Here is a 13,156-nt window from a genome sequence, read left to right as displayed (position 1 = left end):
TACGTGCGTGCTGTCAAAATCCACGAGAGTGACGTCACGCAGCCGACAAATTCTCCCGGCATCTTTAAATTAACATTTTAACCTTGCCCTTTGTCTTTGTAAATACCTTAAAACCAAACTAAAATATATAAAAATGCAAAAAATAAATAAATCTTGAGCAATAGCGTTGCAAATTATTGACCAAGGAGCGTTAGAGGCGTGTCAACCACCACAGCCCCACAACATCCAGAGCCTTTAGGAATTCCGGGCGGTTCTCATCCACCCCTGGGGCCCCGCCACCGAGGAGATTTCCAACCACCTCAGTGACTTTGACCCCAGAGATAGGAGAGCCCACCTCAGAGTCGCCAGACTGCTTCCTCAAAGGAAGACGTGTTGGCGCAATTGAGATCTTCGAAGTATTCCCCCCATCGACTCACGACGTCCCGAGTCGAAGTCAGCAGCACACCATCTCCATTATACACAGTGTTAATAGTGAACTGCTTTCCTCTCATGAGACGCCTGATGGTGGACCAGAATTTCCTCAAAGCCGTGCGGAAGTCATTTTCCATGGCCTCAAACGAACTCCTCCCATGTCCGAGTTTTTGCCTCAGCGACCGCTGAAGCCGCGTTCCGCTTGGCCAGCCGGTAACTGTCAGCTGCCTCCGCAGTACTACAGGCCAAAAAGGCCCGATAGGACTCCTTCTTCAGCTTGACGGCATCCCTTACTGCTGGTGGTTCGAGGATTGTCACCATGACAGGCACCGACTACCTTATGGCCGCAGCTCCGATCGGCTGCCTTAACAATGGAGGCGCGGAACATAGCCCCCTTGGAACCCTCTCCTCCCCCGGGACAAGGGAGAAGTTCTGCCAGAGGGAGAAACTCTTTCTGACAGGGGATTCCGCCAGACGTTCCCAGCAAACCCTCACAATACGTTTGGGTCCGCCAGGTCGGACCGGCATCTTCCCCCACCCTTGGAGCCAACACACTACCAGGTGGTGATATGTTGACAGCTCCGCCCTTCTCTTCACCTGAGTGTCCAAAACATGCGGCCACAAATCCAATGACACGACTACAAAGTCGATCATCGAACTGCAGCCGAGGGTGTCCTGGTGCAAAATACACATATGGACACCCCTATGTTTGAACATGGTGTTCGTTATGGACAATCCGGGATGAGCACAGAAGTCCAATCGCAAAACACCACTCGGGTTCTGACCGGGAGGGCTGTTCCTCAAAATCACGTCCCTCCCTGTCTCACTGTCATTGCCCACATGAGCATTGAAGTCCCCGGGGAAGCACTCTCCAGCACACCCTCTCTGGACTCCAAAAAGGGTGGGTACTCTGAACTGCTGTTTGGTGCATATGCACAAACAACATTCAGGACCCGTCACCCCACCTGAAGGCGGAGGCAGGCTACCCTCTCATCTACCGGGGTGTACCCCAACGTACTGGCGCTGAGCCGGGGGCCAATAAGACTGCCCACACCTGCTCGGCGCCTCTCACCATGGTCAACTCCAGAGTGGAAGAGAGTCCAACCCCTCTCGAGAGGACTGGTACCAGAGCCCAAGCCGTGTGTGGAGGACAGTCCGACTATGTCTCGTCGGAACTTCCCTGCCTCACACACCAGCTCAGGCTCCTTCCCTGCCAGAGAGGTGACATTCCATGTCCCAAGAGCTAGCTTCTGCAGCTGGGGGGGGTCGGTCCGCCAAGGTCTCCTCCCATGGCTGCCACCCAGCCTCCACTGCACCCGACCCCTGTGGCCCCTCCCACCGGTGGTGAGCCCATGGGAAGGTGATACAGTATCTGATATGTTATTGATATATATATGCAACATTTATTTGTACTGCAAGTAATACAAATGACTTTTGGCCAGTTTTTGTCATCTGTGGCTCTCACACTTTCCTTCAGCAAAGTTTTGACGCAACACTTACTTTCCAATGAAGGTAAAATGTTCGTGATGACTGATGATGACAAGCCATTGAAGTCAAGGAGGCGGACCTCAGAGCCAAGGAGTAAGTTGAGGGCAGGTACCAACTGACTCCTTATTTGTAGGGAGGGCACTAATGCTGATTGGCTAGGGATGTAAGGTATTGCCACACACTTCCCACCAGGGGGAGCATCATCTCATCAGCGCCACACTCAGAAGTACAAATGCAATTGCATTGTACTGTCGCTTCTCTTAATGTGATCATTTTTGTCGGAACGCCGCCTGTGAGTCGCAGCAGTGGCCGGAAACGGAGCTGGTGTGTGAAGCCCGGAAGTCCAGGTGGCATCTACTCCATTTGATTTGTATTTTGATTTCAAAATGTGATGAAAGGTTGTTTGGCGACAAGAACATTCTGCCTGCAGAGGCAAAAGTGCCACATGAACAGAAATTATATTACCACATGCAAAATGAAAGAATCAAAACCAGGTATGGACACAATTTTGTTCTGATGTCATCTGAATATTGTATGCTAATCGTGTCAAAATTGTTATATAGAAAGATAAAATGTGCAAAATGCACTAGCATATGGCGTGTTAGCTAGCACGGAGCTGTGGTGGTTGAGTTAGCAACAAAGAGTAGGACATTTGCGTCAATCATTTCAGTGATAACACTGTTCAACAAAAAATTTTAATCGCAGATGGCTTTGTGTGTCTGAAGGTATTGTCGACGCTTATTTGGGGAAAATTGCAAGGTGGCTTTATTTCTATTTCATACACAAGGCAACTCAATGTGCTTTACACAAGCAAATACACAACACCTACAAACATCAACAAACAACCATTAACAACATTCAGAAGCAAACAAAAATAACTTCCTAAATTACGTACAAAAAAAAACATTTAAACACATTAACAGCAAACATTTAATATTTACAGGTTGAGTAGTTTTGAAAGCATTACATTTACACTTAAGATGCATTGACACTTTTACAGCACACCAGTCTCACTTCCCTTCATTTTTTTGAAGCTTCAAAGATGGCTGCCATTCTCACCAGCACACTCGTGTCTCTCAGCAAGCTTTTTACAAGAGAATCTTTTAGGACAAACACTGCAACTGAATGGTTCCTTCCCACCATGTGTTCTTGTGTGCTTTCTTAAATTTGTAATGGAAGAGAAGCTTTTTCCACAATCTGAGCAGGAATACGGTTTCTCTCCAGTGTGTGTTTTTGCATGTGCTGTTAAAGAATTGGTGGAAGCGAAGCTTTTCACACATTTTGTGCATGAATATGGTTTCTGTCCCGTGTGTGTTCTTATGTGGCTTCTTAATTCAGGTTTGGCAGGGAAGATTTTGCCACAGGCTGAGCAAGAAAAAGGTTTCTTGCCAGTGTGTCTTCTTGTATGTGTTGTTAAATTTGACTTCGAAGAGAAGCTTTTGCCACAATCTGAGCAAGAAAAAGGTTTTTCCCCAGTGTGTGTTCTTGAATGTGTTGTTAAATGTGACTTCCGAAAGAAGCTTTTGCCACAGTGGGTACAAGCAAAAAGTTTTTCCCCAGTGTGTGTTCTTGAATGTAATGTTAAATGTGACTTCCGAAAGAAGCTTTTGCCACAGTCTGAGCAAGAAAAAGGTTTCTTGCCACTATGGATTCTTGTATGCGTTGTTAAATATGACTTGCAAGAGAAGCTTTTGCCACAATCTAAACAAGAAAAAGTTTTTTCCCCATTGTGTCTTCTTGTATGTCTTGTTAAAGCTGACTTCTGAGAAAAGCTTTTGCCACAATCTAAACAAGAAAAAGGTTTTTCCCCAGTGTGTCTTCTTGTATGTGTTGTTAAATTTGACTTCGAAGAGAAGCTTTTGCCACAATCTAAACAAGAAAAAGGTTTTTCCCCAGTGTGTCTTCTTGTATGTGTTGTTAAATGTGACTTCTGAGAGAAGCTTCTGCCACAATCTGAGCAAGAAAAAGGTTTCTCGCCACTATGGATTCTTTTATGTGTTGTTAAATATGACTTGCAAGAGAAGCTTTTGCCACAATCTAAACAAGAAAAAGGTCTTTCCCCAGTGTGTCTTCTTGTATGTGTTGTTAAATCTGACTTATCATCATCATCATCATCATCATCATCATCATGAGAAGAAAGGGACCTTATGTCATCACTTTTTGCTTTTGATGATCCCCAGTGGTCTGCATCACTTTCTGGAATCATGTTTTGAGGATTTAAGATCCTGTTTGGAGGCTCCGCCCCTCTGCCCTCCTCACTCTCACCCTTGACTTCATCTTCACTCTTTAAAGGGGCGAAGGTCATTGATGACTTGAAGGTCATTGGTGACTTGGTGACGTCATCCTCAACCTCCTCCTCTTTGACACGAACGGGCTTTTCTTCCTCTTCGATGTAAGGATGTTCTTCCTCCTCTTTAACATTCGGAGGCTTCATGTCCTCTTGGTCAGGACGAAGATATTTCTCAGCGACGTCTGCAGGACACAAGAAGACAAACACACATTTGGGTTGGTCAAGTCAAATTTCAAGCGTGAGATGATGTGCATTATTGTTTCTACAGTGCACCTCGACTTGGGGCCACTGCACACTCGGATTGGCCCATCCCAAAACAACAAAAAGAAAAAGGAAAAAAAAGTATTGGCCTTGTTAAAAATCTGACAGCCGATATAAGGTCAAATCTAAAACCATTTTAATCTCTATTGATTGAAGTCGACTAAATTGAGTTGAGTTGATATTATCCATCCGCATACATTTAAACTTTTACATAGAAAATTAAAACACCTATTTGTAACCATAGTTAGGCTGGAAGACCCCTACTTCCACATGATTCATCCCATCCTCATCTTTCAATTTAAACATATTCCAAATATTCACGCCTTACCCACAATTCCCGATTTTGTACCCAATTTTTCCTCATGCATTCTTAATGGAAGATTCAAAATTTCCTTCCACATTTTTCATCCAATTTACTTCATTCCAACGTCAATATATTCCACCAAATCATACCACGAGCTCTTTTCCTGTTCCAAAATTCACGCCTTACTCGCAATTCCCGATTTCGTACACGTTTTTTCCAATGTATTCATAATGGGAGATTCTATATTTCACATTTACTTCCACATTCTTCATCCAATTCACCACATTCCAACTTTAATGTAGTCACCAATTCTCCTTTTTTAGTTCCAAAATTCACGCCTTAATCACAATTTCCTATTTTGTACCCTACGCCTGCCTTCAGCGGCAGCCATCTTGGCCAATTGATTTGGTACACCAGGGATTCTTGCCAGGAAATGCCCCAGCTTGAATAGGAAGTGACCTGATTTCAACAGGAAGTGACACAATTTCAACAGGAAGTGACCTGATTTCAATAGGAAGTGACCCGGAAATGGCATAAAATGAACAGGAAGTGACTCAGAAGTGGCTTTAAATAAACAGGAAGTGACACAATTTCAACATGAAGTGACACAATTTCAACAGAAAGTGACCTGAAATCAACAGGAACTGACTTGTTTTCAACAGGAAGTGACCCGGAAGTGACCTGATTTCAATAGGAAGTGACCTGGAAGTGACTTAGAAACAACAGGAAGTGGCCCGATTTCAACAGGAAGTGACCTACCAATAGGAAGTGGCCCGATTTCAACAGGAAGTGGCCCGATTTCAACAGGAAGTGACCTGATTTCAACAGAAAGTGAGCCTTACTCCAGTCCTCAATCTTTCCTCCATTAATTAATTCACTCGTTAATTTACCTTAATTAAGCGCAACCGCTTCATTCCATTTTCATGTGTCGTCTTGTGCGCAGTTCGCATATATGCCCATATGAACTCGGCCCTTATTTGCAAAATGGACTCGATTGTTATTGACTGCCGTCTTCGTGAATGCTACAGTTGCAACCAGTGATATTTTTGCCACCGAAAAATTTACATCATAATTTTCGTGACTGATTGTTTTTCCTGACGAAAATTAAATGAAAACTAAAATAGAAGCCATTCATTCAGACAATAACTATGATTAAAATTGACCGACAATTTCGGCAATGACTAAAATGAAAATGAAAACAACACAGTCGTGAAAATTCACACAATCCAATCAGAATGAATGAGAAAAGAACCACTCAGAAAATGTTGTGTTCACTGCACTTTAACTCAGCTCAACTTTAATTATAAAGCGCTCTAAGAACAGGCATTGCTGTATACAAAGTGTTGTACATAAACATAAATTGTGCAGCTGTAAGATTAATCTCAAGCAATTTAATTATGCACTTTTTCTTATTCAGGTGAAAAGTTACATTATTGTCAGTTGAACATGATTCATTGAAACAATAAAGACACCATTGTATGAAATGTGTCTTGCGTGTTAAACTAAAGTCACAAATAGGTGTGCTATAATTTTCTGTATAAAAGTTTAAACGTATGCTGAAGGAAAATAGACTAAACTGTGAATATAGTCGACTAAAATTTGATTAAAACTAAAAAAAATTTTTTCTGAAAATGAAGAGCTGCTGCTTGGAAGCTCCACCCCTGTATCCTCCTCACTCTTACCCTTGTCTTCATCTTCACTCTTTAAAGGGGCGAAGGTCGGTGGCAACTTGGTGACATCATCCTCAACCGCCTCCTCTTTGACACGAACGGGCTTTTCCTCCTCTTCGATGTAAGGATGTTCTTCCTCCTTTTTAATATTCGGAGGCTTCATGTCCTCTTGGTCAGGACGAAGATATTTCTCAGCGACATCTGCAGGATACAAGAAGACAAAACACACATTTGGTTTGGTCAAGTCAAATTTCAAGTAGGGCTGAATGATTATGGAAAATAATCTAATTGCGATTTTTTTTCACCCAAAAAAATGCGATTGCGATATCATGCGATATCTGTGATTATTTTTTCAAGGTCGTACGAGTGCGTGCAGCGTGTACGAACGTCCAGTTTGTTTTCGGCCACAGGTGGCAGTAGAGATTTGAAATTTTCAATCTTCCATATAGCTGATTTAATAATATTTAATATTAGGGCTGCACGATATTGGAAAAACATGCGATATGCGATATACTCGCCGAACATAGCGATATCGATATTATTGCGATATTTAACATTTACCTAAAGAAATTACATTTTTATTACCTAACGAAAGAAAAACATTTTTCATGGGGCAAAATAAATGTCAGGTTTAAACACCATTTTTGACATTTTTAAACTGCACAAATAAGGAGACAGACATTAAAATAAGAAAAACAAGGCCTTTACTTGTACAAGGAGAGATGAGCGAGAGATGTGTGCTGGTCACAATCCTCTGGCTCATTCTGACACACATTCACATTTCCTGTCTTTACATGGAATTCGCTAACAAGTGGTCATAAAAGGAGGTTGAGACATAGCATCGTTGTGGCATCACAAATACAACAGTCATAAACACAGGAGACGTCCTCTAACCATAAAACTTTTTTACGACCACTAATCCTTGAACACCGTCGATAGGTCGCTTGCACATGTCGTCACTTCCGCCTCGGATTTCTCGTAGTCGCCATGCTGGGTGGCCTCCATTTACGTAGCGATTCGGTCTAACACGTATCTATCACGTTTGTTTTCTGCGTTTAAAATGGTACATTGTTGCTGCATCGTTGGCTGTTCGAACAATGCCAAGGGGGAAAATGGTCGGTCTTTTTTCCGAATTCCGAAAATAATTAGGAACCAGGGCCTGGAGACAGAGGAGTGCGGACTCCGGAGGGAAGTCGTTACTTTGGGCTCGTGTGTGCAGCGATCACTTTGTGAGCGGTAAGCGTGTTTACCTTTATTTAATGCATGAGGATTAATAACGTTTCGACCGCCCATATATGGGCAAGTTGCTTATGTTTTGGATTCATGAGCAAGCAAGTTCGGTAGTACAAGCTGGCTAGCGGACGTTAGCCGAAAGCTAACATCGAACATTTTCACCCAAGTAGTGCCAGTGCAAAGTGTTTACTGCTGAAATTGGATTGATTAGTCTTGGGCTTTTAATGCCGATAACATGTTTTTTGGTGGCAAAATGTAAACTTGGAAAAAAAAGAGACAGAAGGGGCTGATGCAAGAAAACAGACCCCCGGTAGCCTACACATCATGCTAAAGAACTTATTCACGGCCACCCTACTGCGGTAAAATAACCAGTCTTTCCATATTTTATTTGTTTATATATTTGTTTATTTTAACAGGTCGCCCTGCGCCCGTTTTTCTGTCCAATCATCCCGACTGGGCTCCAACATTAAAGTTGGGTCCCAAGTTACAACATCTATGTCTCAGCCCAGTCGGTGCCAAGATATGAACGTGCACAGGAGAGACAAGCAAAGAAAAGACGACTCGAAGTGGCAGAGATTGTTGCAGTTATGCAGCCAGATGGCTCCAGTAACCTGTACCCTCAAGTACTGCTGACATCATTGACTCTGGTATGCCACTCAGAATTCATTACATGATATATTGTATGCATGAGTGAATGTATGTGTTTATGTTTGTGTGTGTACACGCACCTTATATTTTAGAGACATTTGGAAGTGTTTATAGAAATAAGTATTTGCCTGTAGCAATGTTCATACATTAAAAAATGCAACAAAATGTGTACATTTCTTTTACACTGACAAAAAAACTATACTACTTTACTATATTAAACCTATTACTGGTACCGTATTTTTTTTTGATTTTTTCTTTATTTTTTTCTTTAGGGATCTCATGCCACACCGACTTGATTGCCAATGACATGATGGAAACGAAGGCGAGCATCAAAGCATTGGAGGAGGACAACATGCGACTGTTTGTTTGGCGCTAATAAAGGCAGCGTTTATACAAATTCTATTGTTGGGTTTGTTTACAAAGCTATACATAATACAAATGACAGGATTTGGCTCAATGTGCAATATGGTCCCTCTTAAAGTAATGGCATAAATCTCTATTATTTCTAAAAGCACAAAAAATGAAGTGAATAATGATTAGATGTAGTAATTTCAGGGTTAAAAATTGAACTGTTAATTAATGTAGTTTATTTTAGCACAGGTGCCTACCATCCTGAGATGACGGTATGATGTAATGTTGATGGGGTACGCAATGACTTTCATTATACTATGTACAGAGGAAAAAGTTGCTCTCTTTTAAATTTGTTTAATGAAAGACAAGTACCAGTACTGTGTTTCAGTTTTCCCAATAATCCTTGTTTCACACTTGTCACAAAACCACTGTCCTTTTGGCAGTCTAGATTGGCACACTTCAAGTGATATCATTTGATTTTACAATCTGCTGCAGCACAAAAAAACTACTTTATTCCGCATCTTTGAAGTACATGAGCAAGTGGTAGGTGACAGGGGCTGAGCAGGAACACTGGAAGTCCACTGCTGATCTAGTAAATGCTCTCCCGAGCAGTTCAGGTAAGGATGGGATTTGGGGGAAAAAAAACTCTGGCTTTTCCAACTGGCCAAAATGAGCGATCTGGGTGGACTCGCTCAATCACACTTTGTCCACACCACAAAGTCGCAGAAGCCCGTCCAGTTAAACTCATCTGTGCCTGAATCTGAAAATATTACAAACATTGTAATGAAAATATGAAACATAGAATTAAATAAGAAACTACAAAAAGTAAAGCCATACATACCTGGTAATACTATTGGTGTTGTCGTGACAAGTGATGGGAATTGTTGCCATCCGGCACCAGACAGAAATTGGGTGTTGTGACAGCCTCCTTAACCGTGAGATCATAAGAAAAGCTGTCAGTATGCTCAGTAGTTACCATGAACACGTTTTATTGTACTGGAAACTGAAACTAAAAATACGTCCTCTGAGAGTGGTTAACCTTAACCATTTAGAATAAGTTGATTAAGTAACATGTAACTAGTGAAAGGGTAGCATTAAATTTAATTAAGCCACGGGGAGGCTGTGCAGTTACTTTTTATTCTTATACGCTCTGCCATATTTGCCTGTTATAAAATGATTAGAAAAACCACATCAGGTAAACCCAGCTGTGCATGTAAACACAATAACAGGAAGCCTGAGAACAAATCAACATTTTTGTGTGCAGAATTACCAACACCATGTGGTTTACTTACGTGCAACAGCAACCGTTTCTTCTGATGCGATGTTAAAGTTTACACTCTGTATCCACCCGCTTACAAAATAATTGTAAGCCTCCAGGGATTTGTTGGCGTGTTATGGAGCATGTTGTCAACACGAGGTAGTGAAAGATGTCCAGAGAAGTCACATTTGGCCAGCAAGCTTTCTCCGTCAAAAAAAATTCACCCTTGGTCAGGACGTAATTAGGATCAATCCCACCACACAGAGACACCTTCTGCCTGTATCGTTGTTTTTGATCTTCCGGTAAATCGTGAAAATGCTGCGAAAATTACATCAGGTTGATAAGCTCTACCGTGTAACTCGCGAGTGTACCTTGTGAACCGGCGGACACCCAATATGGCGCCCGAAGAAAAAATTCCCATGATGCATTACGATGTGCAAGCGACCTATACAGTGGCTCACAGTAATGACTGAAGTTTCAGATAAATAAATAATACATTTTCATACAAATCTTAACAGTGTACATGTACAAGTTTACTGAATAGCATTTTCAAAATTTTAGTAAAAAAAAAAAATCGCAACAATCGACTTATAAATTCGGATGGGGATTAATCGGTATCGAATCGAATCGTGACCTGTGAATCGTGATATGAATCGAATCGTCAGGTACTAGGCAATTCACACCCCAATGATACAACGTACTTTGCTTACAATTTCACATTTTATTTGTGTAACATTTAATGAATGTCACAAATGAATCTAGTAGGGCTGCAATATAAAATAAAAAATGTAAACAAAGGAGGCACGGCGGCCTAGACATTTTTATAAGGCATAAAAAAATAAAAGTTCAGACAGTCATAAATTAAATGCAAAAAAATATTTATTTTTTTTCCAAAGTGCAAAGTTTCAACTTTCTTATGAAAGTAGCTTTGTAGTGCAGCTCGAGTTGTAGATTAACAGCATATAACATTATTTGCATGTGGCAAATATGCAATTATATCAAAATAAACACAAGCATTCGGTTTTACTGAATCTGCAATCAAACGCGCCATCGCCTCTGTCTTTTTTTTTTTTTTTTTCCAGCGAGGCGAGTTTCTGTTATACGGGGTGACCCGCGCAAAAGACTCTTGTAGTTCGGTTGACTTTTGTTGGGTTTTCTTCGTGCGTTTTGTTCCAGATTCACTTACCGCTTATACGTAAATACGTATATGCTCGGCTTCAAACTGAGCGAATTGATTCATATCAAATGTAGCTTCTCGATTAAGCTGCTTGATGGAGGAAAAGATCATAAACAAACAGTTAATAGACTTTTTTTCCCCCAATATTTATTGAAACTCAACTCTCATATAAAACGGCAAACATTAGATCTATTTTGGTTTGTAAAAGCAGGATAATATAAGTAAATAAAACGTATAATAAATAAATAAGTTAAAATAAATGGACGTTAAGTTTATACCTTTATCAAATTAAATGAATACTCAGTCATTGGTAATTCCAAATACTCAATGAAGAAACAGGTAATCCATCAAAAGATAAAAAAGAATAAACGCAAAAATCCGAAAAATGAAAAGTAAAAAAAAATCTCAAAAGTAATCCAAAAATGGGCATTAACTTTGAAGAAATAATAATCCTTTTGAAAAGTGGTAAAAATTGTTAACTACTCCTTTCTTAATCCACAAGTGTCGAATACCCTCAAACAGTAAAAGGCAAAAATAAGAAGATGAGATTTTTACTGATCTTCCGTTTCCTTTGTGACGACTCTTCTTTAGACTGCTTAAGTTTTATTAATTTTGAATTATTCAACAGTCAACTAGAAATATTTGGCTATTTGTCTTATGCTGTTAGGTAAGAAAGGGCACAATAAACATTTTTCTATCGTCATGCCGATATATATTGCCCAGCACTATTTCAGATTAATCGGATTCATTTGAATGTTCCTGCAAATGAGGGTTGCCACGACGACAGGCCGCGAGTTGGCTACATTGCATCTCCGAACGGCCCACAATCCCGCTCACATTTCTTCCGTATGGAGGACAGAAACTGCTCAAATAAAATAAAAAATAAAAATAAAAATAAAGTAAATGAAGACATGAACAAATAAATGCATGAAGTAAAAATAAAAAATGATATAAAAACATTTTTTTTTAAAGTACAATATAAATGGAAATAAAAACAACAGAATAATAAATAAATTTAAATAAATAAGGTGAATGAAGACATGAACAAATAAATGCATAAAGTGAAAATAAAAATGGATATTAAAAAACATTTTAAAAAAATAATTACAAAAAATAAATATAAATGGAAATAAAAACAGAATAATAATGATAATAATAATAATAATAATAATAATACATTTACATAAAAAAGTAAAAAAAAAAAAAAAGTATTTTTATAAATAAATAATGTCCCACTTCAACCAATGCATTGCTTTCCCATTTTCTTTGGGCGGTTGAAATAAAATAACAAATACTGTGTTTTGTTGATTAACTCTGTATAAATGAAGGTGCTTACCATTACTGAACATTTTTGGAAGAATATATTCCATTCATCTTAGAAAAGAAATGCAGATGTGGACATCGCGACACTAAGTTGCAGGGGGAAGCAGCACATGTGGTGCAGATGACGAATACGAAAAACTGTGTCCCATTTTGTCTTCTACAGAGCAAATAAATCACTCGAGCATCTTGATTAAAACCCTACGCACACGACTGTTACATTGGTATGACTGTCCGATGACTGTTTAACCGTCCTGACTGCATGTTTTGTTTTGTTTTTTTAACGCTATATAGTAGTGCTAAGCAAGGCGGAGTAATTAGAAGTGTACAAACCTGCTGCGTGTAGCACAATTCGAGGCTCCTCGCAAACATCGTCCAGCGGTTGAAAATGTTGCTCGTTCTCTTCTTTTCCTCCAAAGAGTTCCTCCTCGTCCTTTGGTGTCGTTCTCGCCGACATTTTGGCACAATAATGCCGACAAAGTCACACTTGGTCTCTTCCTGACCACGTGTTATGTGCTTCTCTTTGTTAGCGGCTAGCGAGTTAAGCTAAGCTAAACTAAGCTAAGCTAAGCTAAGATAAGATAAGCTAACGAGGCCGAGAACACTGACCTGAATACATGAACGACTGGATAGCCGATAGCCCCATACACGTGAGTGGAGCTCTACCGGAAACACGTGGTCTCCAATTCCGTCTTTTTTTTTTTTTAACTCAGCCTAAACGTAAACTATCTTAACTCAAAGTAAT

General features: G+C 40.2%; 1 protein-coding gene and 1 long non-coding RNA gene across 3 annotated transcripts in view; one reads left to right on the top strand and one right to left on the bottom strand.

Moving 5' to 3' along the window:
- Positions 1 to 2,813: 2,813 nt before the first annotated feature.
- Positions 2,814 to 13,156, bottom strand: part of LOC144006206 (uncharacterized) — a 30,004-nt gene continuing 19,661 nt past the window's right edge. The window contains exons 5-6 of the mRNA XM_077504938.1: positions 12,626 to 12,652; positions 2,814 to 3,936 (exon numbers count right to left, since the gene is read on the bottom strand). Of these exons, the coding sequence (XP_077361064.1) occupies positions 2,936 to 3,936; positions 12,626 to 12,652 (1,028 nt within the window). The 3' untranslated portion in view covers positions 2,814 to 2,935. The remainder of the gene's footprint in view (positions 3,937 to 12,625; positions 12,653 to 13,156) is intronic.
- On the top strand, positions 7,319 to 8,702 carry LOC144012475 (uncharacterized). 2 transcript variants are annotated; one of them, XR_013282137.1, is made up of 3 exons: positions 7,319 to 7,660; positions 8,074 to 8,304; positions 8,578 to 8,702. It is a non-coding gene; the product is annotated as an uncharacterized LOC144012475 (long non-coding RNA). The 2 variants fall into 2 exon arrangements; XR_013282136.1 differs by lacking the exon at positions 7,319 to 7,660 and having other exon boundaries at positions 7,675 to 8,304.

Source organism: Festucalex cinctus, chromosome 1 (assembly GCF_051991245.1).
Source record: "Festucalex cinctus isolate MCC-2025b chromosome 1, RoL_Fcin_1.0, whole genome shotgun sequence".
Lineage (NCBI taxonomy): Eukaryota > Metazoa > Chordata > Actinopteri > Syngnathiformes > Syngnathidae > Festucalex > Festucalex cinctus.
This window is presented reverse-complemented; position numbering and strand designations above follow the sequence as displayed.